Below are 27715 nucleotides of genomic sequence, written 5' to 3' on the forward strand. Positions count from 1 at the left end.
ATTCTCTGGGTGCCTAGTTCCTATTAGGTAGCTTAAAATAGGTTCAGTCATCTTGTCCAGCAAAAAGAAAGCAAGCTAGCTGTCTGCTTGTCTCTCAGGAGTAAGTTAGTCCTTCAAATGTTTGTGGAGAAATGCAGAAGGAACACAAACCTTTTACTGGAATAGGCCTTTTATAGCTATATCTGTGCAAACATTGTTAAATGGAGAACTTTTTCAGGGCAACACAGTCCCCACTTCCTTCTATGGGAAATGTAATGGAATGTGTATCCATTATACTGTACCTTGCTGCCTCAATATTCGGCAGCAGTACTCAGTGAGGAGAACCAAAGTTTGTTTTTGCATTTCAGTTACCATCGCTATCATAATTTTTTCCAGCAAGTTAAACCACACTCATGGCTAGGACTGCTCAGTAACATACACAAATTAATACAAGGAGCAAAAGCCAGTAATGCACTGTGGTTGTGCTTATCACCCAAAAAGAAGCCCCACAAACCAAGCCATGCTAATGGAAGCTAAAGTAAGTGTAAGCTCCTCTGTGACCAGGAAGAACACAGTAGAACACAAGTATCTTGATGACATAGATAAAAGTGAGGTTCTCTAAAATCTAATAACATACTGAGTTCTGTTTGATTCCTGGTTATGACTCTCTCTCCATATCAAAATAGAGAAATTAAATTGGAAAATAGTTTTTGGAGAAGACATATAAAGATGATAAAATCATTAAGCAGCTTCTATATGAATAGAGACTAAATATTCAAGTACTCTGCAAGCCCATTAAAGACAAGTAAGAGAGGATACCAAAGACAAATCCCAAGTGACACAGAAAGAGGATGAGTGGAGACATAAAATTTCTAGTTACTTCTATAGTTGAAATCCATTAGAATTCAATTGTTATTACTTTGTTGTTCATTTTAAGAAAGATTTAAGATGCTGAAAATAGCAAAAGTACCTGAACCCTCAGTAATGTGGAAGTGTCTACAAAAACAGCCTTTCCCCTGGCACTGAAGCATTCAAACTGTGATGTCACTGTCATCCCTCAAAGATCCATTAATTACCATGATGGGAATACACTTATTCTATGCATTTTCCCCCTACTCCATCAAGCAGAAAATAGCTTGAGTCTCTAAATCAGCCCATGACAATAGCCCATAACAAAAGAAAACCAACCTAATCTTTATATTTTTCTTTTCCTTTTGAGCGTAAAAAGAAAGGAATTTTCATTTGCAGGAAATTACTTCAGGACAGCTCAGGAAAAGGGCCACTTATTTTTCCTGCTGAAGAAGAAGGCATGCATACCATTTATGAGATTCAGGCTAGTTACAGAGCAATTAATAATTAATCATTCTACTCACTTTAGAAGAGTGGAAATAGTTCTGGATGCTGTTTTAAGATGACATTCTGCAGATGACACCAAGTCGTGTGGGAATGTTGGTTCACTGGAGGGCAAGAAAGCTCTGCAGAAGGATCTGGGCAGACTGAATCAATGGGTCAAGGCCAATTGTGTGAGTCTTATGACAAGTGGCTGAGGGAGCTGGGGCCGTTTGGCTGGGAGAAAAAGAGGCTGAAAGGAGACCTTATGGCCCCCCTACAACTCCCTGAAAGGAGGCTGTGGTGAGGTGGGGGTCAGTCTCTAGTCCTCAGCTAACAAGAAATCAGACAAAAGGAAATGGCCTCAGGTTGCACCAGGGGAGATTTAGATTGGATATTTGGGAAAAAAATCTTCACAGAAAGGATTGTAAAACACTGAAAAAAGCTGTACAGGAAAGTGGCTGAGTCACCATCACTGGAGATATTTAAAAATCATGTAGACATGGCAGTTAGAGCTATTGTTTAGTGTTGGACGGACTTGGCAGTGCTGGTTTAACAGTTGAACTTGATGGCTTTAAAGATCTTTTCCAATCTAAACAATTCTGTGATTCTATGATTCTAAGATTCAAAATATTAGTAATGTAGATGTCAGAAAGATTTGGAGTTGCTTCTCACTGTCATCTCATGCATTTTCACATGTGCTTGAATTAATTATAAAGTATATATCCTGTACATATATGCTTTACATTTTTTGTATTGTTTGATAGAGTCAGTCTTGAAATATGAGTTAATAGTTTTATAAAATTAACATTTCATTTAATCAACTGCAGTGTAATACAGCATAAGAAAACTTAAAATAACTTTGGTGAAAAATTCCTGTAACTTATTCAGCAACTTTCTAGAGGCGTGCAAATATTTAATCTTCTCAGAACTGATTTTCAGTGAGATAAATAAGTTAAGTTTTGAACAATGGTATCTGGGAAACCAGTGAAGTTAAATGGGAACGTAAGAGATTCTGCATATTGTAACATAGTGGGTATGAACAAAAGATTTTCTTTGTTGTGCATGTGTTAAGCATTATGAACAAACGTTGTGGATAATAACAATTAAATATTTTTTTTAAGAAAATGCTAATTTTAATTGTTTAATGTTATCTTAATTGTTTGAAACTCTTCTGATGTAGTCCTGTGATGGAAAGGATTTTGTCTTTTCAATTAAGGAAAAGCAATGCATTTCAGCAACTGAAGATAAACCATCTTCAAAGAGCATGATGCCTCTACAATATCATATTAAATGAAAGTAGACTTAAAAGTCGTGAGTGCTGTTTAATACAAGTTTAAGTGAAAATTAGATAGTGATAGTATCTTCCTTCTCTCCTTACAGGAGAACATTTTACTGCTTCCTTTATCCCACAGAAATAATTCATGTGATTAAAATAAATGACACACCATCTAATGTTTGCAAATGAATGTGCATATTGCTGTCAAGCAATGTCCTTTATCCAGTTCTCATGGTTCACCACAGTATTCATGCTAAAAAAAAAAAAAGTAGCAGCATTGCTGAATTACAGTTTTTCTGATGATAGAATATTGTGACTACACAAACTGTAATAATTTAATAAATTTTGGTACAATATAAGGAATGTATTTGCTTCAAAATCTGGGATATCTTGGATAATTTGGATTAGGATATAACTTTTTGCTTCAGATTAGTCTAATTTGTAGCATTGGCTGCTAAAACCATCATGTTAACAAGGTTTGTCTGAGAGTAGTGACTGAGAGATCCATTTCATGTGTAAACTACTGTGGTTGTGTACTAAGCCTGTTAATGAAACTTCATTGCAGCTGTTTCACTCACATTTCTGACTATTGTTTTGGTTTACTTAACAATGTTACCAGGGAAGTGAGTGAGCAACAGTGAAAAATGGATATGGGCAGTATCCCACAGGGACTGGATTATTGCAGGATATTGTGAAGAGAAGAAAATGTTAGACTCAAGCACTGGAAATTTTACATGTTTGGTTTTGTAGTGAAGACACAGTTTTCTTACTGGTGATGCAGGGGATGTTCGACCACAATCTTCTCATTTCAGCCTTTATAAAACTGCCTCCATTAACTGCTTTAAGATTTTTCTTCTTCAATCTTTTAATCAAAAAAAGTTGATAAAATAATATGTATTGCAGAAACAAACCAAACTGCAGAAGCAATATTAGAAATTTGCCTTTTCTTGCCCCAGCATTCTCCATTTTAATACAGATACAAAAAGTTTCCTCAATTATATAAAAAATATTTTATATAATTGAGGTCTCAGATTATAATTGTCAATTGCTTTAGCAAATTTGTCCACTTATAAATTGATTATGCAATAGATGTCATTAATACAACTTCATTATTTAATATGAATCTATCATGTTTGAATTTTTTTTAATTGTCTGAGATTATTAGGATTAAAATCTGGTGCTGCGCTCCATCGGAAGCTGACTGCAAAATCTGGCAATTGTTTTTCAAAGAGTGTTTTGTTTTTCTTCTTTAACTCCTATGGTTTTTTTTAATTTGAGCTTTGCACTAGTAACCTATAGGACTTTTAGTGATTGATTGTCTTGCTTTTGAGATGTAAAAGTTTTCTAATTCCTGTAGTCAGAAAAAGATCTTTATAATCATGCCAGAATTTGGCATATGCTCATTCAGGAGCTTTTATATTGTTTGGTTTTGACAGCTTTTTATGAGGGTCTGAGATAATCCATATGGTGCAAAGTATCCTGTATTTATTATCCTTCACAACATGCTACAAACCTCATCTTTTCCCCAGGGCTTTTAGGCTGTTAAGATAAGCATGTGATAGATAAAGTGGGTAGCAAATCCTGCAGATGCTTCTCTGTTTTGTTTTTCTTTAGTTCTTTTTATTTCACTTTTATTATAAATTCTTATTTTTATTTTATTTAAAAGGTGCAGAACTTTGAGCTTCCTTTTTAGCTTGACAGCATATGGGTTAAGAAGTCACTCATCTGTTTCATGTGCCATGTAAATGTCATATATTCTACTTAATGAAACATGCTTAACGGTCCATAACCTCAAAAACTAGTGTAAGTCAAAAGATATTATTAGCTATTCCTCCTGTTTAGTTAGAGAATTGTATCCCATATTTATAAAATGCAGTGAGAAATATATTCTTGATATAAAATAGCTTCAGGGTCTTTTAATTTTCTTCACATCTCGCAAGAAAGTTGTCAATGGACTTGCATCAGCTGCAAGACGTTTAAGTACTTGGGTCTAGAAGGGTTCAGCCTGCTTTGTATTTGATACCAATACAAAAGATTTAGGAAGTTGCTGGACCTCTCCGCTGGTCATTGAGGGGGTCCTCACAAACAAACTTCTTAGCCACAGTTGTGTTGGTCTTTGTTTTCAGTCCCTCCTAAAGTGCCTAGTGTAAAACTAGGGGTGAATGAAATATATGTGCTGACTTGTCTAATAATTTCTAATTTTTATATGGTCTGAAACTTTTCCCAGATCAGAGGAGCTTACTTTAAAAAAGTACAGGTTTTTATACTTAGTTCAATTTATTTATGATGTATTAACACTGGTAATACAGTGACATTTGTATTTTCTTAAATTCTCTGTATGTTAAATCCTAAGTAGGTTGTATTTGCTACTTAATATCCAGTATACATTGCAGAGATGCTAAGTCACTGAAAACAAATGGGTTTGAGAATCTAGTTTAGAAATACAGGCATTTTCATTTAATATGGAATGAAAATAATTAAAACATTGGAAATATTGATACTGATGTCAAGACCTGGATTTGTAAAGTGGAAGATAGGAATGAGTTGATAATGAAATATGAAGAAAATTGGAAGGTTTCTTTTTTTCATCTTGGTTTGGGGATTTTGGACAAAGATAAAGAAATTTAATGTTAAATACATATGGTAACTATCACACAGATCATCAGGAAAAATGAACAATATCCCCAAAAAAGGGTATTATGAAATACTTGTGAAAGGAAAAAAGATACTAACTTTGTAACAGTATAGATTGACTATTGGCACAAGTAACTCAAAAAGTGGTCAATTAATTTCTGGGGGCTAAAGATTTCTGTTACACAGTGACACTATTACTACCTGCTAGTAGAACATAACAGTACGACAGAAATGGTAATGCTGGATTGAAGCAACAGAATCAAAGGAGATTCTGATTTATGAACTGTGAAACTGAAGCCAAGTAATAATCAAAAAACACTAAATAGAGGAAAAGTTTTGAAATCTTTCTAGTCAGAACATATGTATTTTCCAGTTCATTCTGCTAATGTGCACAGTACATTCAGAGAGAGTTAATTTGATTTTAATCCTTTCACAGATCAGTAGAGGAGGAACCAAGCCAATAATATTTCCTCCTGTGACTAATTTTATTTTTTACTTTATCGCATAAATACTTTATAATTTAAATGTAGTTTAATCTATCTTTCTATTTAGGAGCTGGGATTTTTTAGCTGGAAGAAAAGGAGGTTCAGGAGAGACCATGTTGCTCTCTATAAGTACCAGAAAGGAGGATGTAGCCAGGTGGAGGTCAGCACCTTCTCCCAAGTAACAAGATGAGAGGAAATGGCCTCAAGCTGCACCAGGGGAAGTTAGGTTGGATATTAGGAAAAATTTCTTCACAGTATTGGTTGTTAAGCATTGGAAAAGGCTGCCCAAATAAGCGGTTGAGTCACCATCACTGGAAGTATTTCAATATAAGGTTAATGGTTTGACTGGATGATCTTAGAGGTCTTTTCCAACCTTAATTATTGTATTATTCTGTGATAGTTCTCCCTTTTTAATGACTTAAAGCACTGTGGAAATAATGACTCTGTAGATGCTAGAGAGCACTAACAGCATCTCACTAAAAAACACAGATAAGAAAACTGATCCATGCATAGGTTGATCCATAGATAGATTGAATAGGAGAATGAATTTATTGTATCTTTTGCTGAATAATTATCAAGAAAAGAGATAGGCCATCCATGAATTTATATTTACCCAATTTCCTTTATGAATAAGCATAGATTTCTATAGCTGAAGATCACTTCTGTGCACAAATACCAGAAATAAGTTTCAAGTACAGTGTATCACTGTAGTCATATTTATTAATCCTGGATAGTTTTAAAATACCAGTTAGGCTGAGTTGTTGTTTTTTTTCTAAAGAGAACATCTTAAGCTTCAGTAGTAGAACTACTGTACCACAAGTAAGGGTTCTACTGTTCTTTGAAGTGTCTTTATTGTGAAAAACTAAAGTTTATTCTAATTCTAGATTCAGAAATTATTATTTCCTTTTTTCTCCTACTAGAAATTGCCTTTCTTTGTCTATCTTTATTACAAAAAGCAAATAAACAACTTGCCTCTCTTACAGACTGCTGTTTATCACCAAATGTCATTTCTGTTAGAGATATTGTCTAAACAATTTATGTATTTGCTGCAGGCTTTTCCTCAGGATATGTCTTTAACTGGTTGTCTGTTTAAGAGTATTTAAATCGTGTTCTATCCCATGTGATCTATACAATAGTTCTTAACTCTATTGTTCACATTATTAATTTCACAGAATATTCAAAATTTTCTTACCAGAATAATTAAAATTGCTATTACTTTTAAATAAAGTAGTAATATTATCAGCTGATCTTTTTTACTGCATTATAATTATTTTTCCTTATAAAAAGTAATAGAATTTATCAGTATCCTATTTCTGAATGGATTTTGGGTTTAGGAAAGCAGACATAACATATATAATACACACAATCTAGTATTGAATTATATTATATTATATTATATATAACATCTATCATACATACAATCTAGTATTTTCTTTTATACACTTAAATGCACTTAAGTCTTTGATTTTGTAATCAAAGTGATTTGAAGAACTCAGGTTTTCACATATATCAAGGTATTTTATGCAATATATGCATATTAATAAGGAGTAAATATACTAGCTATGCATAAAGGAAGCTAAGTGGAGAAAAAACAGTGTAGATTTTAAAAAATATTTTATAGAATTTCTTTTTCTCTCTATGGATGAAAGTATATAATGATTTATATGCAGCAGCATAAGGTAACATAAGCTACCATTTTTATCTAAGTTAAAATTTCTAAAATTTCTTGGGCTTCAAATTTCAGGCTAGAAGGGAATATTATTCGACCACCAAGTGACCACTAGTTTGACCTTTTCTATATCTTAAATGATCAATATTTTGTTTGAAGTCTATGAAAAACATAGACTTCATTTAAATCAAGCCCTTCTATTAAATATTTTCCTAAGATACACTTTACTGTGGTCACCTCTTCCTAAATCCACAGCATTGGTGGGCAGTTTATGTATACAGATCATTCCGTTTGGCAAACCCCAGCCAGTACTTCAGTAAAAAGCTGAAAATAAAAAGTGGGTAAAGATTCCCTTCTGACCCTGCTAACCCTGTCTCAGGTATTGAGGTAATGCTCAGGACTGAGCCAGCAGTGCAGGCATATAAGAAGTGTAATCACTCCCACCTCAAAGATCTTTTTGTCTGCTAGATACCTTTTCACCACTCTGTTATTTGAGATATGTCCAGAAAATGGAGAAATTAAAATAATTAGACAGTATTGTAGTGGGAGAAAAATGCTGATAGCCAGTGCACATTGCATCCAGAAATTTGAGGACATTCTTTTTTTTTAGAGTCATTGTACTGCTGCAGATATGAGGCAGCATGAGTATTTGAAAGATGATGCAAGCAATCCTTTTCTCCTCTGAATAAAGCAGGATATGCAAAGAACAGGACAGACAGTATAACAGTCTTGTTTACTGAGAGAGTGTTGTGTGAATTCTGTACACTGTAACTCCTACTTAGCAAGAAGGAAGCTGGCTTTCTATTTTATCCCACATGAATCCCTTTCAGTCAGAGTTATCTGGAGGCAGGGAGACTGCACTTCTTCTGAAAGCAAATAAGCTTTTTTTTTCCCTGAAGGCAGGATGGAGCTTGCAGAGAGTCTGCAGCAACAGCACAGACAGAAAATCCTGGAAAAAGAAGACAAAGAAGAGACATAAGAAGAAGATTTTGTTTAGGATGAATTGTATCTAGTTGAAAATTTATTTCAAGTTAGAGAATAAATTTCCTTTCAAGGTTTTTATTTAATCACACTTATTGCTACATTTTCAGCATTTTTTTAAAAATTCTTTTAAGAAACTATTTATCTGGTGTGCTAAATAAAGTCTATCCTTAAAGAGGGAACTCATGACTTTTTGAATAAGTTACTCTAACAAAAGAGAGACAATTCAGAATGCCTGAATGTCAAGGGAACACTTTTGACCTTAAAAGTCATGGTTGTTTTTTCCATGTTTAAACCACTTTATTCTTCTTCTTTCTTGGTTTAGCTACTGACCCCTGTTGCCAGGGCTCATATAGATGCCATTCAAACCTCAGCTGTAACTATACAAGATTCCAGTGAGATTATCCAGGCTCCACAATATCTACTGTATATATTCACAGCCCTCCACTAATTTCAGAGTTTCTTTAAAATATTAGCTTGAAGTTTGCCTTCTTAAAATTATCAATTTAACTTTGTTTCAGAAACAAAATTTCTGTCAGCAAACAATCATTGGATTATACTGCTGATGCTACAGGATGATACTCCTTTTGAACTGTGTAGGAATGATCTTGGTCCTGCATTGTCATACATGGCAGAATATCTTTTGCTGTTCCAAAGTCACAGCAATTACTTTATTCATTCAGCAAGAACAAAGATTCCACAGAGAAAAGAATAGTTGAAATGGATAAAACCTAGAAATTATGTCAGAGAAACTTGACATTAATATTTTTTTGTATTTTGCATTTAGTTTCAATAAATTGAGAATAATGAAAGTAGACTTTCTGATTACATGGCTGTCTGAGTACAGGAAAAAACCCTACCTTGCACTGATCAAGTCTTCTACTAAAACAAAAGTTTGAAACTTATGTGACTTTTTTTCAGCTAAGTAATTTTATTTTATTTTGCATAAATGCAATGTTAAAAAAATCCTAACTGAAATCAAAACCCATTATGAAATGAAAATTTAAGATGTTGCACATATTTTTTAATTTTCCAGACTGGCTATTTTTCACAAACTTCTTATGAATCAACAGAGAATAAGCAACTGCCTTTTCCTTGTAATATCATTGAATGCAATGGATTTAATTACACTAAATTGATCCTAATAACAGTTAATAGTGATTTAATGCTACCAATTAATTTGATACAAATTATCTTAAAGTTGTTTTACAGCCACTTTAAGATAAAAGCTTACTTAGTCGTGCTACATCTTGGGTACAAATCACATTCTACACATTCTCAGAACTCTACCAAAAAGCAGACACTCATTAAAATTTAGAATTATGCAAGTGACAAATCTGTTGTGTCTTGTGAAGTTTTTGTCCTCAGGTTGTTTAATTTTTAAAAATGCTAAAAATGGTTCTGTCATAGCTACTTTATTTTTCTTTAGATCTCAAAAGAGATCATTAGTCACTTACAAGAATTAAAATTTTCTCCGTTATCTTCTGAAGCAGTTTATTGCAGGAACAGAAACATAAAAGCAGTAAAATAGGACTCTAATAACAAGCCAATACATCAGGCTTTGCTCTGTATTATTTTCTATGGAACATCATAGGGTACTTATGGATACTAAAAGTGCGTTCAGTGTTCTGTGGTTTCTTTGGCCACGTTATAAACATAGAACTTGTATTAAGGAGAACACAGGGTACAGTGATCAGAAATAAGACTGGCCTGCAGAGTTGATGTAAATATGAATTCCCACAATGTAACTAATTTCATTAAAAAGTCTGTAAGATTCATGTAAAATTATAGTGTTGCAAGTCTAAATCCAACTCTAAACTTCCTGCTGTCTGAATGCTTCAATATAGTACTCTCATTCGAGCCAAACTTTTCCCTAAGTTAGACTTACATCTGCATCAACTTTAAATAAGTGCATACTGTTTTCCAAGTTTAATTTCTGTAAGTAGTATCTATGGTTGGTATGAAGTGAGCAGCAAGAAACTAGAAACGGGAAACTGCAAAGACAAAAAGTGTCAGAGGCATAGATAGTTGTTCTTTAGCTATAGCTAGAGTAGTAAATTAAACTAAAGTCTGAAGGCTAGTCTCCAGACTGAGGCCAACTGGCAAGTCTGAGGTCATGTGTATAAAAACTTTTTATGGTAAAATAGTTTGATATGGTGGGTTTGAAATGATTTCTGAATTGCACTAACCAGTGAATTTTATAAGTTTCAGAATTGAAGATAATATGTAACTTCCATAGTAACTGTAACAGAAACAGTGATGTCTTTGCAAAAATATGGATGATTCCATGTCAGGATTTAAACTCAAGTTGTGGACTTTAGTGTAGTTGTGTAATGTAGCAAGCTGAATTGCTGCTAGCATAGTCCAGGGTAAGGAAGCAAAATGGTCCTTTGTATAATATCCACAGATGTTTAATTCAGCTGCGTGGTGAGATATTCAAGTTCCAGATGCACATACATGGAAGGTCCAGCTTTTTCTCCCCAGGGGCCTGGGGGCTGACCCTGGTCTAGGGGCATTACAAAGATGAGTGCCAATCAGGAAATAGGGAAGGGGTGGCTCAGGGACATAGGAACAGACATAGGAACAGGGGAAGGAACCAGTGGGGTCTAACAGCTTTCTGAGGGAAGACTCTTGTTTCTCCCTAGACCAGGGAATACACCTCCCAGGGTCTCCACAGTGTAAGCATCATTTCTGTGAAAAGGGGGTACTAGATTTATTTATTTATTTCTTAGAATATGAAACAAAGTTAATTTCCTCCATTTCTTGTATTATTAAAGAAATTTGCATCTTTGTTCTTATTTGTTTAGTTAAATCACTGTTAAATATAAGACCAGACCAATAAATCAGCTTCAGGCCTAGGAAACATGCTATCAGAGAAATGAGAAAAAATATGTTGTTGACCAATTAGTTCATCTGCAACATGGAAGTGTGTGTTATCTGGTGTCTCAGTAGGGCAAAGTCAGCGCCAACAGATGAGAGAAGTCTAAAACTGTGCATTTTATTTCAGAATGAAAATGTAATGACTGTGAGTGAATTGGTATATATTTTATCTAGATAAATCTACTGTGGGTAATAAGAGATTCTGCTCTATTCTGTAACTGTTATTAGTATGGAATTTCTGTGGTTTTCTTTGCTGAAGGAATGTGTCTTAGGATTGTAGAATTGTAGGGTATTTTGCGATAATGGGGCTTCAGGAGGTCTTTAGCCCAGCCTCCTGCTCAAAGCAGGGTCAGCCAAGGTCAGAACAGGTTGCTCAGTGGTTTATTCAGCTGGATTTTGTAAACCTTCAGCAGTGAAACCTGCAAAGCTCTCTGAGTAGAGAGGTCCAAATGATCAATTCTTAAAGTTGCTCAAACACCCTTGAAAACCCATAAAGATTTCAAAACCAGTGTTAGGTAAAAATTGATCCAACCTTGTAAATGTGCATTAAGAAAATGTTTCTCTTGATTGTAGTGACAATAGGTTTGTTTTGTCATAATTTTACAAAAATAAACATTCTACTGCAAGGCACGGTTTGAGTATGAAACCAGAAAACGTAAACCTCCAGATAATGAGTGAAAAACAAGTTGTCTTTTTTTAAGCCAATAAATCTATAAATAATAACTAAATATAATGGTAGTGAAATATGTTCTCAGTTTTAATTAAACAATTGTCTTCAATACAATTGGGAAAATTATGGATTATTTGTCTTATAATATATTATAATAAAACATCTTTAGTCCTACTGGTTCATAACTCATATGTGGTATAGATGTTTTAAATATCTTGTTGCTTTTGTATAATAGACTGAATGCTAATATTACAACCTAAAGAGTTCAATGGTATTAGTTACTTATTTATTTTTGTTTAGCATGACCACATTCCAGTGAAATTCCTAGAGACAGATGAAAGTTTCAATCTTGTTTCTAGAACAAAAGATTTCTCTTTTCTATCAGAAAAGAACAGGTAAAATAATTTTTATTCTCAGCAAGACTGCACAGCATGACTGACACAATACCTTTTCTGATCATCCCCCTTTCCTTCCTCCTCTTCTACCATTTGTTTTGTTACTTTTTTGCCATTTTATGATAATCCTAAAAATGTCATTTAATCATCACTGAAAAATGTCAGAAGGTAAAAACATTATGTAAAAGAAGTGGGATTTCATGCAGACATTGCCATGTTTAGGGACTGTTATATCAATAGTTATCACATTATTGTCTGACCTTTCCATCGTTCTAACCTGCGAGGCATTGAGCAATGGATTTAGTACTGTTTAGACAGAATTCATCTTCAGGTTATAATTAATAGGCCAGTATTTAATCACTACATTTGTGTGATTACAAATGAGGCAACTGTGAACTATTACTGCTGGCTTGGACCGAGGCACAATTACTGGTAGCTTACCCAGCAAAAGTGCTTGAGAGTTGCTGCATGCATTTCCACATTTATAATTATGCAAAAAGCCCTGTCGTCTTACTTGACCTTTAAAGCACCCAATGTGCTGATTGTAGGAAAAGTATTTTAAAAGCCTGATGGAAATTTCATAGAGTGCATATATGACCCAGTGATTGTATCATCAGCAAATGCTAAACAATGGTTTAAAGCAATTATTCTAATTTGGCCAGACCCAGCTAGATTCAATCAAACACAATCAGAGATGCACGGCTGACATTCTAACAAGCTTAGGGCAAAGGCAGCTCATGCTTTGAATTGTATTAACTTGTTTTCTGAAACCAAATACTGGGAATTATTTTCAAACTATTCTTTCAATATATGCATACAAAAATACTTTTACATATCAATCATATAAGCTATTAAGGACAAGCTAAAATGTATGTCCAAAGCTAATGTGCAAAGAACAACATCAATATGGTGTTTGTGTGATAGAAGTACATACATGGTCATGCAACTAGTTAGAGTGTTAATATCTGAAAACATGTAGAAGAAATAGTAATTAAGAGTGAAACAAAATAAAAGTTGTTTGAGCAGCTGTACTTCACTTAGCATATCAGACAAACAGTTGAAATGAAAAGGCAGTTCCTCCCTGACCCTCTTCCACTCCATCTTGAGAATTACGCTGCATTAAAACAAGTCTGATTTAAAATATTTCTGAAATATTGCTGTCTTGTTAATATGTTTTTATTCATTATTACAATATCATTTCTTTCAGGAAGAGAAGTAATTTTAGATATTTAAAATATCATAATGTTTTTTTGTTTGAAGTCTCACTGCTACTGTTTTCTGTAGAATGATATATCCAAGATGTCTTACTGGGTTCAAACAGTAGTAAAAATTGCTTGACCATTGAAAATAGAGCTACAGAGAATGATTGTGTTGGTTACATACATTATCAGCAAATGTCCTTTGTAAGTCATTAATGAAAATGGTGTGTTACAGAACCTTGTGTGTGTTCTTAGACATACAGCCATTGTATAATATTCAAAAAACGTGGTAGGAAAAACATTTCTTTCCTTCATTCTAGATATATTTGGCTCCTTTTTTGCATTCCTGTTAGTTATTATCAAGTTCAACAAAATTGAGGGGAGAACAAAAAATCCCCTGAATTGATCCATTAAAACCCTGTTTTCAGTCCACAGAATCAAAACTCCAATTTATTTCTCTTCTTCATTCTTGATTTTAGCAGCAAACCAAGATTTTTTATTCTACACCTGAAGTTATTTGCCATATGATGAACAGGCCATTTTACATACACAGATATTTATAATCCTTTCTGTAAATATGTATAACCATGTTTGCTTATTGTTCTGAAAGTATCTCAGAACAGAGTTACATGGAAAACATAGAGAACTGTTTGCAAGTGTTACTAATGTTAGCTCCCCACTATGTCTGTAAAAAACACATAGAGGACTTTATGAAATGATATGTGAGAATCCATATATTGTTGTATGACAGTAAGTTAATATAGTTAAGAAAGCTTTTAATATATTAAGAAAGCTTTTAATGATCTTTTTTGTAAGAATTTTCAGAAACTTGTTTCACATTGTCAGAAATAAACTGAATTGCTACAATACCTACTGCATCCTACCCAAATTGCTTTTACAGAGCTGGGGGTGGTTGGTTTGTGATTCTGGTTTGGGTTTTTTTTATTGTTTTGGGGGTTTTTTTTGGGGGGTGGGGGTTGTATGTGCTATTTAGTTGGTTTGTGATTTTGGTTTGGGTTTTTTTTATTGTTTTGGGGTTTTTTTGGGGGGGTGGGGGTTGTATGTGCTATTTTCCCATAGATTTTTTGTGGTACCTATATTACAAAGACACTTGGATAGCTTTAAATATAGAGCTGATAGAACTCTCATTTGTTTCATGTACAGAGAGAAGGATAGGCTGAAAGAACTTCCCCCCATGAGAGCCTGGTTTAGTTCTGATATTTCCTTATTGCACTTTCCTACATAAAGATAAAATTATTGCTGCCAGCTGGTTATTGGAATGCAAATGACCTCTACATCATTTAAAAAAATTGAAAGAAACCAAATTGTTTGCTTGCTACCTTCTGTTTTTTGCTGCCAATTTATGCATGTTGTTAACGGCAACATTTTTAAGAGGGTATGTGAGTGGGGGAGGGAAATGGGAATGTATATATCAATTTCAGGGCCTAATATTACTAACTTCAGATTTAGAAATGATGCTTTTGAAGATAAGTAATACAGATTATTATAGTACCTCTGTACTTTCTAAAATGCTGTTTGTTTTAAATTGCTTTTGTGATTTGTGTGTGTGATGAGAAAGAAGGATATTTAAAATATTTCAGTTCAATTGGTGTATTTTTTGCAAATTAAGAAGTCTTCTTGTTATTATTCAAAATTTTCTAACTCTTTTTATTCAGCCATTTATGTGCTTTGCCTTTTTTAGCAATTAAACTGCCCAGATTTACAATATGGCTTCATTTTAATAGAATTTCAAACACCAAAGACATGTCAACTTACAGCTCGTTAAACAGCTTCTTTTATATTTATAGTTCCATAATACAAAACAGCTATTTACTTGATTTTCTTTCTTTGTTGGTTTAGTAAGGGCCTAATTAATTTGTCAGATAGACAGTAATGTAAACAATATATGGTGGTAAAATGTGCCTATTTCTGAATTTGTGCAGGCAAGGCATGGTACCATGTGAAGCAGAAATGTCAATCCTGAAGTTATCTTCAAATACAAGTGTAACTAGAAATTTCTGGTCTAGTTCTTATTGGCTTGAATCAGGATCCATATTTGTTGGTGGTTTGCCTCATCCTTATGCAGAAAAACAGGTATTATTATTATTACTATTATTATTATTATTATTATTATATTTATTTATTTATTTATTTATCTTCATTTAAAATTTGTATTGTTTTAGGAGTGGCATGTTGAATACTATATAACTGAAAAGATTTAAACCATGCAAAAAATAGAAATTAGAGTTTTTTGGGAGTTACATCTAAGGGATGTATATGGTCCTTTGCAAGTACTGCTCATGTGTGGGACTTTGGTAAGTGAACTGAAAGGACATTATAGTCTAAAGTTACTATCTGAAATCCTGTTTGCCTTTAGTAGGCAGAGAAAAGGAGCAAATATGATCAAATTTAGAGGAGGTACCTGTTACATCATGTGCTAGTTCTGTGAGGATGTGAAAGTATAACTGCAATGGTTTCCAAAACAAAGAAGGTTCTGTTTGCATCCTGTGCTGACTCAGACGGGTGTATGTAAAAATGGAGCAGGCAAGAGAAAGTTAACCCATTAAACTGCATTAATGAATGAGAGAGAACACAGGAGCTGGAATTTGTTGGGGTCTGTATGCAGCTCAGGTCACCACCTATGCAGGGATAAGAAGTAATGTGCAGTGGGGCTTGTACAAAGCTAGGGAAGAAGAATACCCACAGGGTCATGCAGATCATTACTCAATTGTTCTTATGGAGGATTTTAGGGTAGAGTAGTCACAGTAACAGATACACATGACTTAAGTGATTTCCAATTTATTTTTTTTTTCCAAAGCAGGATGAGTGTAGTTAGCAATTTCTATTCCAGTTTATGACACTCAAACTCTTCTAACTCATGCAAACAGATCAAAGCCCCAGGTCCTGTAATTCATTTGAGATTGGCACCATATGCCCAGGGTATACTTAAGCCAGCTTCCAGCAACACAGCTCCCTGTGCAACACAGCTCCCAGTGCAAGGTCACATGTTGTCAGGTGCCCAAGTGGGAGCACAACTAAGCATCTAATGGGCTATTGTTAGAGCTATGTACACATTTTTTAATTAAATTTTTAGCATAAGGTGCCGGTGACCTCACTAGTTATATAGCTCCAAGCTGGTCTCTCACTTTTGCTTATCCAAAGTCAACCTGTGCTGCTACCTGGACTATTTAACTCTCTTGTCTCATTCTCAGAAGTGCTTCCAGAATGCAAAACTGTTCATCATTACATAATAAAGAGTATCTTTGAGTGTTTGTGCTTTCCACATCATTAAATAAATTAATCTGTGACACTGAGATGGTGTAGTGTGAGTATCATCTGAACAGGGATCTTTGGATTGGTGTCATCCCACAACTGGAGCAAAGTTAGACTGCAGGGGTTTTGTTCCCCAGTGCACTGTAAAAACTGGGCATATGTAGTCCAGTTTTCATTTTTTTAAGGCATACTTTAGGGTAGGCACCACCCTGTGCAACTGATTTAACCTTTTTATTTATGTTCCATTCTTCAGTAAGTGAAAGTCATCTCATCATGAGGCAAATAGAGTCATTTCAAGCACCAGCATGTTTTTGATACTGCTACTGTAGTCTAGCATTTCTAGATTGCTTTCACCTTATAATAAATTGCAAAATAATCAATGATGTGACAGGACTGTTGAAATCCAACTTAAAAGTTCTTGTGAATAAGTGCTTTTTAGGTTGTAAAGTATTTCACAAAAAGTGTACTTCTAAGTAACTCATACTGACATTAAAAGAACACATCAAGTAGTATTCATAGTTATACAACTTTTCCCTTAACTCAAATGTTCATACACAAACTATACCTTCATCTGGAATATTTTATCCTCAGTTGTGTATATAATTTTACTTATTACAAAAATTTATCCATACTAATGAGATATATAAAAAAATTTTTTTCAATGTTTAAATGACCTTTCTTGTAGAAGCTAAGAGAAATTTTTGGAGGATACCCCAAAGAATTTATAGTGAAGGCTTAGAGAAGTTCAATTCACATAGTGTATTTTGGAGCAGGTATACAAGCAATTTCTTTGAGGGATATAGTAATAATATGTATATGAGAATGAATTTTGAGATGAAAAATAGCACTTTAGTAGCTAAAGACCAAATAAAATCCAGAACAATAAATTTACATTAGGGAAGTTCAAATAGAAATTAAACACAATGTTTTACCAGTAATGTATTGCTAAAAATTTTGCCTGCATGGGTTGGATTATCATATCCTCTGTTGAGGATATCATTGTCATTCCTTCTTTGAGAATGTTGCAGTTCAACTCTATTCTTAATGCAGGATTAATGTGGTTCATCATTGTTATCTACATTAGGTAATGGATGTGGGGCATGTACAAGTGCTCAAGCTGGTGATACTTAACCTCTATTACTACTTGGAAAGCATATGTTCCTATAACTTCCCCAAAAAGGCAAAATATATCCTCTGCTCTCAGTTGCCTCTCTAGTTTTCCACTGAGCTTTCTTGCAGCTTTCTTTCTGTTTGAGATGACCTCAGCCCTTTCACTTAATTTTCTTTGCATATTTGTGATTTTTGTATCAATTTGATCTTAATATCTCTTTTTTTTTTTTCTTTTTTTAACTGTTTTTCTAGCTTCAGGGAAGTTCCATTTTCCTTGGCTTCCCTGTCAAAGTCTGTAGGGTCCAAGACAAATATAGTCTATAAAGGCTGGGTTTTTTCCCTTTTGTCAGGGAATGGAGAACTGCCTGTCCAAGTACACTTTTTGTGGGCTTTTCAACCCCAGCAGTAGGAAACCACTCCAGAAAGTTTCTTTTCCATCAGTTTAGACCCAGGCAGTCAGGCTTCTATTATAAAACCTTCCTCACCCCTGAAACAGTACAGGTCTGTTTCTGACCTTCATCCTGCAGTTTGCTTCAAGGGAGATTTCTGCTCCAGCTGAGACTCAGCTTTTTCTGACAAGTGCTCTGATCGCTCTTGGAGTCAAGTTTGATAATGACCCTTGTGATATCTGCAGTATTCCCCTAATAATACGTTGTCTTGTTTTAGCTCCTTCTCTCATAGTTCACTCTGCTGTTCACTCTGTGTCTCCTACCTTCCAATATTGTAGAAGTTGCAGAGAACAGTGACTTCAGACCCTAGACTTCTTCAGTTTCTGACTAAGAGGAACTTTCAGCTGTCTGTACCAGAAATTGTTGACATGGGAGTCGTGTATTTCTGGAATTGGCTCATGTTAAATGATTCATTTCTAGGATAGATTCCTCTATGTTTCATTTTGATTGGAATTTGAGATGACCTATAAAGCCCTCGGTGTAAAATATTGTCTCCTCTGATGATTTCCTATACATTTTCCTAATCAGCTCTGAAATGTCCATGCATTCTTTCTACATATTTCTTCTTGTTTTCTGTATGCTTGTTATTTGGTATTCCTTAGAGTCAGAATGCACTTAGCATGTAAGGCAAGGTGCAACAATTCTACTGATTTCTCTTGTTTCTGCCACAGTCTCTTCAGAAGATCAGAGCCTTACCCTCAAGCAGTGATGCATTTAAAATAATATCTGTGACATCTGGGGAAGCAATGCCATAATACCCAATATATTTCTTCACTATTCAGAAGCTCTCAGACCTCCCAGATTTCAGTCCTAGTGCCTGTGACTGGTGGTGAGAAACACAAGAGCAAGATAAATTAATGGGCAACTTAAGTAAACCAGACATATAAAGTACCATGGATTCAGAGAGACACTTACAAGCATGCACCCCTGGCTGATGTTATGACTAGGCCACTCTCCATTACCTCTGAAAGCCTAGAGCAAACAGAGGAAGCCCCTGATGACAGTGAAAAAAGACAAATGTGATGTTATGTTCATCTTAAAAAAGGAAGATAGGTAACCATGAGCCAGTCAGGTCAATGGCACCATTATGTTCCTGATACTAATACAGAAACAAATGAAGCACAAGCACATCCTTGGGAACAACCAGCATGGATTTACCAAAAGGAAACTCTGCCTGATCAGTATGCTTACATTCCCTGTTGAGAAGACTGGCCCTGTGGGCAAGGGGAGGGCAGTGGATAATCCTTACTTCATGTCCCAGAAGCTTCACTCCCAACTCTGTCTCCTACCTCTGAGTGGCACAGAAGGATGAAAAATGGGGGTGTGGGTAGAAATCAAGGCAACAGATACGTGCACTGAAACACCTTAAATTAATTCATCCAAGTTCAAGTACTGCAATCTGTTTTATGCAAAGCAAGAAATTGTTTTTATGAGTCTGTAAACTGTCCTTTGCAAAGTTTAGTGGAGTCATCTGACAGTCTAGGAAGCCATTGCTGAGCAGTCAGAATGAAAGCTGAACTCTGAATAGCTGGCTGGCAAACATCTTGTCCTGCTGTCTCTCCACAGTGAATAAAATTCCCTTCAGTTCTGTGCCAGCTTTGTTTATTATTTATTTTTGTATTCTATCCTACTTCTTTATTAAAGAATATGATGGGAATAGTTCAGACTTGCCACAGGTAAATGGCAAAATAATTTGAACAGTTAAATAGCGTCATCTTTTTAAAACATTGGAGTTTTAAAGCTGTTTATGATCACTGTTTTTTAGGACATAAAAATCAACAGAAAATGAAGCTAAACCAAATTACACAGAGAGAAAAAAAAAAACATTTCTGATCAGAAATTGAGAAAAGGTATTGTTTCTGAAATCTCAAGACATGTTTCAGAATAATTAATTTCATGCTAGTTTTAGTATTCTTAACTGTTTACAATAGCTTTTTCTCTGCAGAGAAGATTGGTACACTCAAAGGGAAATTAAATATTGTTGTCAAATATCTACAGTGGTAGCAGCTGACTGGAGTAATACTGTTATTTCTGCTGCTATAATTGTTCCAGTAATTTATATTTCTAGACTTAATAGTATTTTAGTATTGAGAATGTGAAATGTCATTATATCTTCATATTCCTTTTCAACTCAAGCCGTTCACTATAATTAAACCTTGCAAGTATTAAAACAGTGTAGTTTCAGAAGGAAAAGAAACTTCTGTACCAGGAAAGCAATCTTCTAAATAAAGATAAAATATAAAGGGGAAGATGTGCAAATACACATGTGGACATCAATATGTTACCAATGGGGAAATGGCAACAGATAATTGAGTGATATGCTCAGGATCATAGTGTGTTGATGTTGAAGGTGAGGTGGAAATTATTATATATTTAAACACTCAGACACAGTAGTCTAGAGGGCTTGTACTTCAAATACAAATGTGTAAAATATGCATATGTAAGAACGCATATAGTTTTTTATATGAAAAAGAGATAATGTGATATCAGAATCATATGTACTGCCTAGTTTTAAGATATGCTCAGGTATATACATATGTAGATAAAAATGTTTTAAACATTTTAATAACCAACTGCTAAAACATACGAAGAGACATTGTTTCTCTTTTAATAACTCATCCACAGAATGCAGTGGCATTGAGTGAAGAAATGGACAATGTGAAACAGGTGCTGCAAAATACAGAATCAGACCCTTAATTTAGAATGATCCAAAAGCAATTTGCTCTGTGTTACAGCTGCTGTGCTTCCATAGACTAACACAACAGTAACCCCTCTGTAACTGTCTAGTTAGAAACAGTTTATGATCCATTTCCCTTGCCAGAGCATTGCAAAGCAGTGGGAGAATTTAGTACAATCTGTGCACAGTGCTTTAGATTTGATTATCTGGCATTCACCTTATCTGATAAATCTTGGGCTCTGACAGCAGCTTTCACACTATAATTTATAATAATATAATATGTACATGATTCTTTAGCATCCTGCTACAGTAATCATTGGATGTGAGCAAATTACAGTGGTCCTGACCCAATTAATGCTCCCTGGGCTGCAGTGTTCAGCCTGAGAAGATTCTGGGGAAGCCAACAAAGGAAAGAACATCCAATCTGTCACAGGACTGCGAGGCATACTAGACTGTTACATGGCTGCAACTGCTTGCTATAGTGGTATAAGCAAGAATGGGTACTTTGAAACCTTAGAGGGGCAGTTCTTGAATGTCCAGACATTTACTGTTGTTCCACAACACATCCGAAATTTCCATATTTAACTATTAAAATCATATGTTGCTTAAAATATTTTTTTAGGGAGAGTGGTTATGGGTTTCTTTCATTAGATCATAAATCTGCCTAGAAATTATCCAAACAATATTTCATATTTCATATAATTTCAGGAATTATCTGATCCATCAGTTTAAGATCTAGCTAATGATAGACTAAGTGGAAGCCAGTTGCCAAGCATTAGTCCTCCCCCTAGATATAGTGAAATACAGGTGTTTAGTTTGTAGTAGCTATGCAGTAGAATTTAAGGTTCTGCAGTGGTACAGAAAATCAAAATGAACACTGTTGACTCTTTTATCCAGAATGTCATTGTGGTTTTACTTCTACATTTCTGAAACTGTGAGTTGTTCCTGTTTGCATCAATTCCAGAATCTGTATTTTTCAAAAAAATGGGATGAAATTTTTTGTCCTTATATTTATGCCGCTCCCTTTTAATTTGACTTTCCCTACACGCATTATACAACTTCTAAGTCTGCTCTGTTGTCAGGTTTGTGATTCACAATATTCAGAAAGGCTCTTTCAGGGTGTTTGTTGATTTGAAATGCATTTTGCATCCTGAGGAGAATCTGACTTCTTTTTGAATCTTGGCATGACAGCTTTAGATCCTGACATGTATTTACTTTCTAATGTCCTACTTAGGATATGCTTTGACTCTGCATTTGCATCACCTGAATGCTTATCTTAATTAAGAGCACCACTTACTGTTACTCAAGATATTTTAAATATTTATGCGCTTTTATAAACTAAATAGATATTTGTCACATCATCAAAAATACTTCTATATGTCAAAGTTTCATTGACTATTATAACATATTCTGGTATTTGTTCTTCTTTAGATTGGTAAGTCGTGGTCTGCAGGCTCTGCTCTTATATAATTAAGCATTATTCTGAAGTCAGGGGTCCTGTCTCTTGACTGGAGAGATGTTTTGCCTGTTCTGAATAGTTTGTTTTGATCAGCATGGGTTTTTTTCATCAGTACTTCTTACATTGTCAGATAATTTGTGAATGTGTTTAACAGCATAAGACTTAGTGGGAAATATTTGTTGCATCTAACCAGTGTGAAAACTCAACTGGTATTGGTAATTTTTGTATTTTCTTTTTTTCAGTTTGTTCACCACCCACATAAGAAACTCCCTTCCTGTACTTCCCACAATTACTAATTTTCTTGAAGACCTTATGCTTAGGAACAATGTCAAAACATCTCTGGAAATTAGGTTGGCTCAGTTTTTGGGTGACCCTCTTATATGAGACCATTGATGTGTTTAAAAGATATTAATAAAAAGCATAACTCCCTTAAACAAAATTTTGGATTCTTTATGTGATATTGTCCCATGTTTCTGCTACTTACATTCTTCAATACAAAATTCAGGAATTTTCTTCTGAATATAGGGAATTTTCTTCTGAAAATAGATTTGCTGGGTTTTAGTTTTCTTCCATCATTTTGGCCTTTCACAGTCCCTTTTGAAATGCTGGTATCATATTGCCACTTTTCTCTATATGGTTACCAAGCATATTTAATTTAAAAATTATCTAATATTTTTGCACAATTCCAGGCTTCCTAGCTTTCACATATTAGAAAGTTTTGATGAACATAGAACAACCTCCCCAGGAAGATGATAGAGTCTGTGTCCCTGGAGGTTTTCAATATGTGGCTGGACAGGGTGTCAGATAATCTCATCTAAACTCCCTTATACATGAAAGGTTGGACCAGATCATCTAGTGAGATGCCTTCCAGCCTGAGATTTTTTATGATTTTATGGCTTAAGTATTTTTTTCAGCCAAAATTAAAATATATTCCAGAACATTTTAAAGTAGATTGAATTTACCACATATTACTCTTTTTAACCTCCACCAATATTATGCTCAAAAAGTGTTGAGTAATATTCTTCTTTATTCTGCTACTTGGACAATCAATCCCTCTTTTTTTGCTTTATTTTTTTAAAGTCATGCTTGATTTTTTTCTACTTGATCATATGAAGTTATGATCTATATATGCAGAACTCTATAGAAGTATTCTTCTGCAACTTGCAAGCATTTTACCCATTGAGCTTTCTAGGTTTTTTTTTTATCCTTAATAACCTTGTCCTGATGCAGTTAAACCTTCTGGTGGCTTTTTCAGTGTGATTTCCTCCCAGGAGAACACAGAAGTTGAGTATATTATAGTCAGGGGCTTTTTAATGTTTTGGAAGCTGGGGGGGTGGGGGGTTTAGTTATTATATTTTGACATATTGAAACACATTATCTGCCTAGAGTTATATCTCTCATAGTTTCTCTAACAGCTCCAAGAAACCATTATTTACAGCACCTAAAAATGTAGTCCCTTCAGCATATTTTGTTATGATTTCTTACCAGACTGCTTGGAGTAATTAAACCCTGTTATGACTGTCTTTTCTGCCTTACCCCTTCTAACCTGCCAGAGTATTTAACAAATACTATCATCACCTTGGTGATATATAATACAGATATAATATAATATTTTTAATTTTGAATGAAAATTTAGTGCAAAATTATTTGTGCCAGTTTGTATATATTTGTTTGACTACTTTTATTATATTGCTTTTTTCTGGTGCAGCCTACACCTTTCTTTATTTTTACTCTTGTATCATAACATCCCCGTGTTTATATTTCTACTATCAAGATTTTTATCCTATTCTTACTGTTTTACTGCTTTTTTCCTTTTTTAGAACTCAGGCATTTTTTCATAGGCAGTTACTTGTCTTTTGAAAATAACAGTTTAATGGTTTGGCAGAGAGAGATGTTATTACACAAATGTTCATATTACAGTTTTTGTAACATATTTAGTTCTGTCATGTATAATTGAATGTGAATTTTTGATTTTTTTTAAAAAGCTTTTTGCAGGGAAGGAGAAAAATATAATGGAATTATATTAGTAAATCAGTTTTATTTTAATTTCAGTATTCTTTCATTATGGTATATCATTCTATATAATGGTAATAGACACTCTTGCCTAATCCATTGATCGAAAAATAAATAGATAGGAGTCTTGAGGTATTTTGCTGAAAGTATCCAATGCTGCCCTGTAGGATTCTTTGTTACTTGTCTGCCAGTAGCCTTTACCATCTAGAAATATGTTCTTGTTAGTTCTTCAAGGCTAAACAATACAGAGAAGTGATACCATCAATGGAAAGATAAAACATTCTTGTAATAGTGTTTTGCTGGCTTGTGTTATTCTTTTCAAGTTAATCTGTGTTGAAAAGGCTGCAGATGATGATCTTGGACACTGCAGCATTAGAGATATTAACTTATAGAAAAGAGGTATGCACAGGGAGCATTGTAATGAAGAGTGACACATTTTATTTTTTTTTTCTAATTAGGTTATTCAGTATGATTATAGTCATTTTGTGGATTTGTTAATTCTTTTTCTTGTATCTGAATATATTCATGTAAATGTTTTGGACAATTCAGTACTAATTTATCTCCTTGAAACAAGTTTGAATTCTTCCTGAAGATCATTATTAGTACTGTGTGATTCGTAAACAAGAACAGCTTTACAGATCACAGAAATCTTGAGTTTTGCTAGTTATTGTAAAATCTAAACCTAAGCTATTAATCAAAAAGTACAATAAATGTTTCTAATATGTCTAATAAATTCCAAAATTATAATATCAAAAATAAAAAAATAGGAGACATAAAGGTAAGTGTAAAGATTTTCAATACCATTTCTTGAATGCTTCTTAATAAGTCTATATTTAAAAGTTATGTTAATTTGGGTGATTTTATTAGTTATAGGTTGCACATCATATTTTATTAGGAAGATATTAAGAGAAGTATTTTTGAAGTTTATAATATCAGACATATTGATTGTGAAAATGTATATTACTCCAGCTGTATTCTGTGATATTTTTACTGCTTCTATTTTAAATTTCATTAGAGTTGATTTAGCAAAGTAAGAATTTCACATATGCAATATTCATGTATGTGCATATGCATGTATTTAATTTTATATTATTAAATAATATAATAAAATAAATAATAAATACATATACTGATATTTGCATAATAAAATTCAAATACTGATATTATTTTAATAAAATGCGTATTAAACTTTCCAATAAAGTCTCCTAATACCATAACAAAATTAATTCAACTGAGAAATCAAGAAATATCCTTCACTGTGCTAAGTCCACATACCAGAAAGTATTACTGGTGAGAAATCAAGTTTTTTTCTCACTGATTATCTTCTGCATCAAATTAAAGGGGATACTTAAAGTTATAAATATTGAATCACTTTGACAACACTGTTCTTCAAAAAAGTGCAAAATCTTATTAGTATCAACATATCTATATTTTAAAAAAAGCATTTGCATTCCACATATATAATATAGCAGCAGTCCACAATACAAACTGAATACTATAACTGAGATTAAAAATGGAATTCACTCTCATTAGATAATGCTAAAATGCCAAGATCATTATACTTATTACAGATCTACAAATCACTCAGAATGGTGATATTATAGCTACACTATATCCTCGCAAAAAAGAAGCCAGTGAACTTTAAGAAGTTCATGGCCCAGGGCCATCTGTGCAACAGGCCTTGGCTGAGAGCAGCCACACTGGATCAGAACATTAAGAGTAATGAGTTTGTGCTCCAAAACTCTCACCAGAATCACTGTGCTGAGCCAAATAGATTATATCTGTTTCTTGTTTATATGAGATTTTGATATGCCTGGCTTTAACTGTGTCCTCTAGAAGCTCTTTTATGCAGCTAGAAATAACCAGAGTTTTATGTACATGGGAAAATCAAACTCCTGAAGATTCTGAGTCAGAAAGAAAAGGAAAAAAAGCATTGCAAATCTTTTGCTGATCTTAAATTATGATGGTTGTGCCACTATCTCACCGAAATCCCCTCAGAATTTGGCTTTATTGAAGTATTTTTCTCAAAAGCATTTTAATTATTTCATCATTTCCGTGCCTGAACTCAGACTGGTGTGTACTAAATGGTTGAAGCTAACCACATTGCAACCACAGCAAATTAAAAGACTGAGGCATCACTGATAATTTCTCTTTCTTGTTCTCTTGAGACAATTTCTACAAAACATATGGATTAGAGGGATGTAAACAAACTCTGTATTTGGAGAATTTAGTAAGAGATTTGAATTCAGATTTCTGTTTAGTAGGGAAGAAATATTTCCTTTTCTTTTTGACTAGTATTTCCTATAGAGGGAAATAAGAGTTTGGGAAACACAAGATAAATTAAAGGAAAATAGTAAGATATAATTCAATTTCTAAAAGCAACTGGTGGGCATGTTCAGATAAATAGATATACTGTAAAAAAAATCTGTTTGATAAATAGTGCATGTCATGTATTCCCGTGTGATACCAGAAGTTTTTTCTATTCCAGTACCTTTAGGGAGTCTGTTCAAGCTCTTCCTCTCAGTCAGCATTTAAAACAGAAGAATGTCTGCAACCACGCCATACCACACTGAGATGAAATGCTCGACAATAAACAAGTACTGGAGCATTCTGCCCCACAACCTTTTTTAACTTGAAGGAACACTCTTCTGGGAAGTGAGAGAGTGTTCCTTTCCCTCTCTTCTGGTAATGATGGTAGTGGGTATGGAATAACATTAGGGTCCTGATCATGCCCCCCCACAGCTATTACAAAAATCAACCCTGTCCTGGCGGAAACCAGGCTGAAACCATAAAAGCAGCCTTCAGGGATGGAAGGTCCCTAAGACCAGACGGAAACTCTGGAGCAAGAAATAGTTAACACATCCCTGGAAGTGTTAAAAAAATACTAGATGTGGCACTTAATGCCATGGTTTAATTCATAAGGTGGCATTAGGTCATAGGTTGAACTTGATCTCAAAACCTAGTTAATTCTGTGATTCTTCGAGAAGGATTGGTTAGGATCCCTTGAACACACTTGTCATATGTAAGTCTCTGAGATTTAATGTATTGTTCCCAGGAGTGCTGAGAAAACTGTCTGATGCCGTTTGAGGTCACTGCTAATTATCTTTGAATGGTCATGGCAGTTAGGAGAGGTTCCTGAAGGCTGGAAGAGAAGAAATAGCATCATATTTCTTCTTTGTTTGCCCATATTGAGATGGGCAAGCAAGATGATCTGCAAAACCATAGGTTAGACAA

At 34.2% G+C, this 27715-nt stretch overlaps 1 protein-coding gene across 1 annotated transcript in view; it reads left to right on the forward strand.

The window, feature by feature from the left end:
* Nucleotides 1–27715, forward strand: part of EYS (eyes shut homolog) — a 708088-nt gene that overhangs the window by 447643 nt on the left and 232730 nt on the right. The window contains exon 33 of the mRNA XM_039729652.1: nucleotides 15444–15594. Coding sequence (XP_039585586.1) covers nucleotides 15444–15594 — 151 coding nt within the window. The remainder of the gene's footprint in view (nucleotides 1–15443; nucleotides 15595–27715) is intronic.

Source organism: Passer montanus, unplaced genomic scaffold, assembly GCF_014805655.1.
Source record: "Passer montanus isolate IOZ18808 unplaced genomic scaffold, ASM1480565v1 scaffold11, whole genome shotgun sequence".
Classification (NCBI taxonomy): domain Eukaryota; kingdom Metazoa; phylum Chordata; class Aves; order Passeriformes; family Passeridae; genus Passer; species Passer montanus.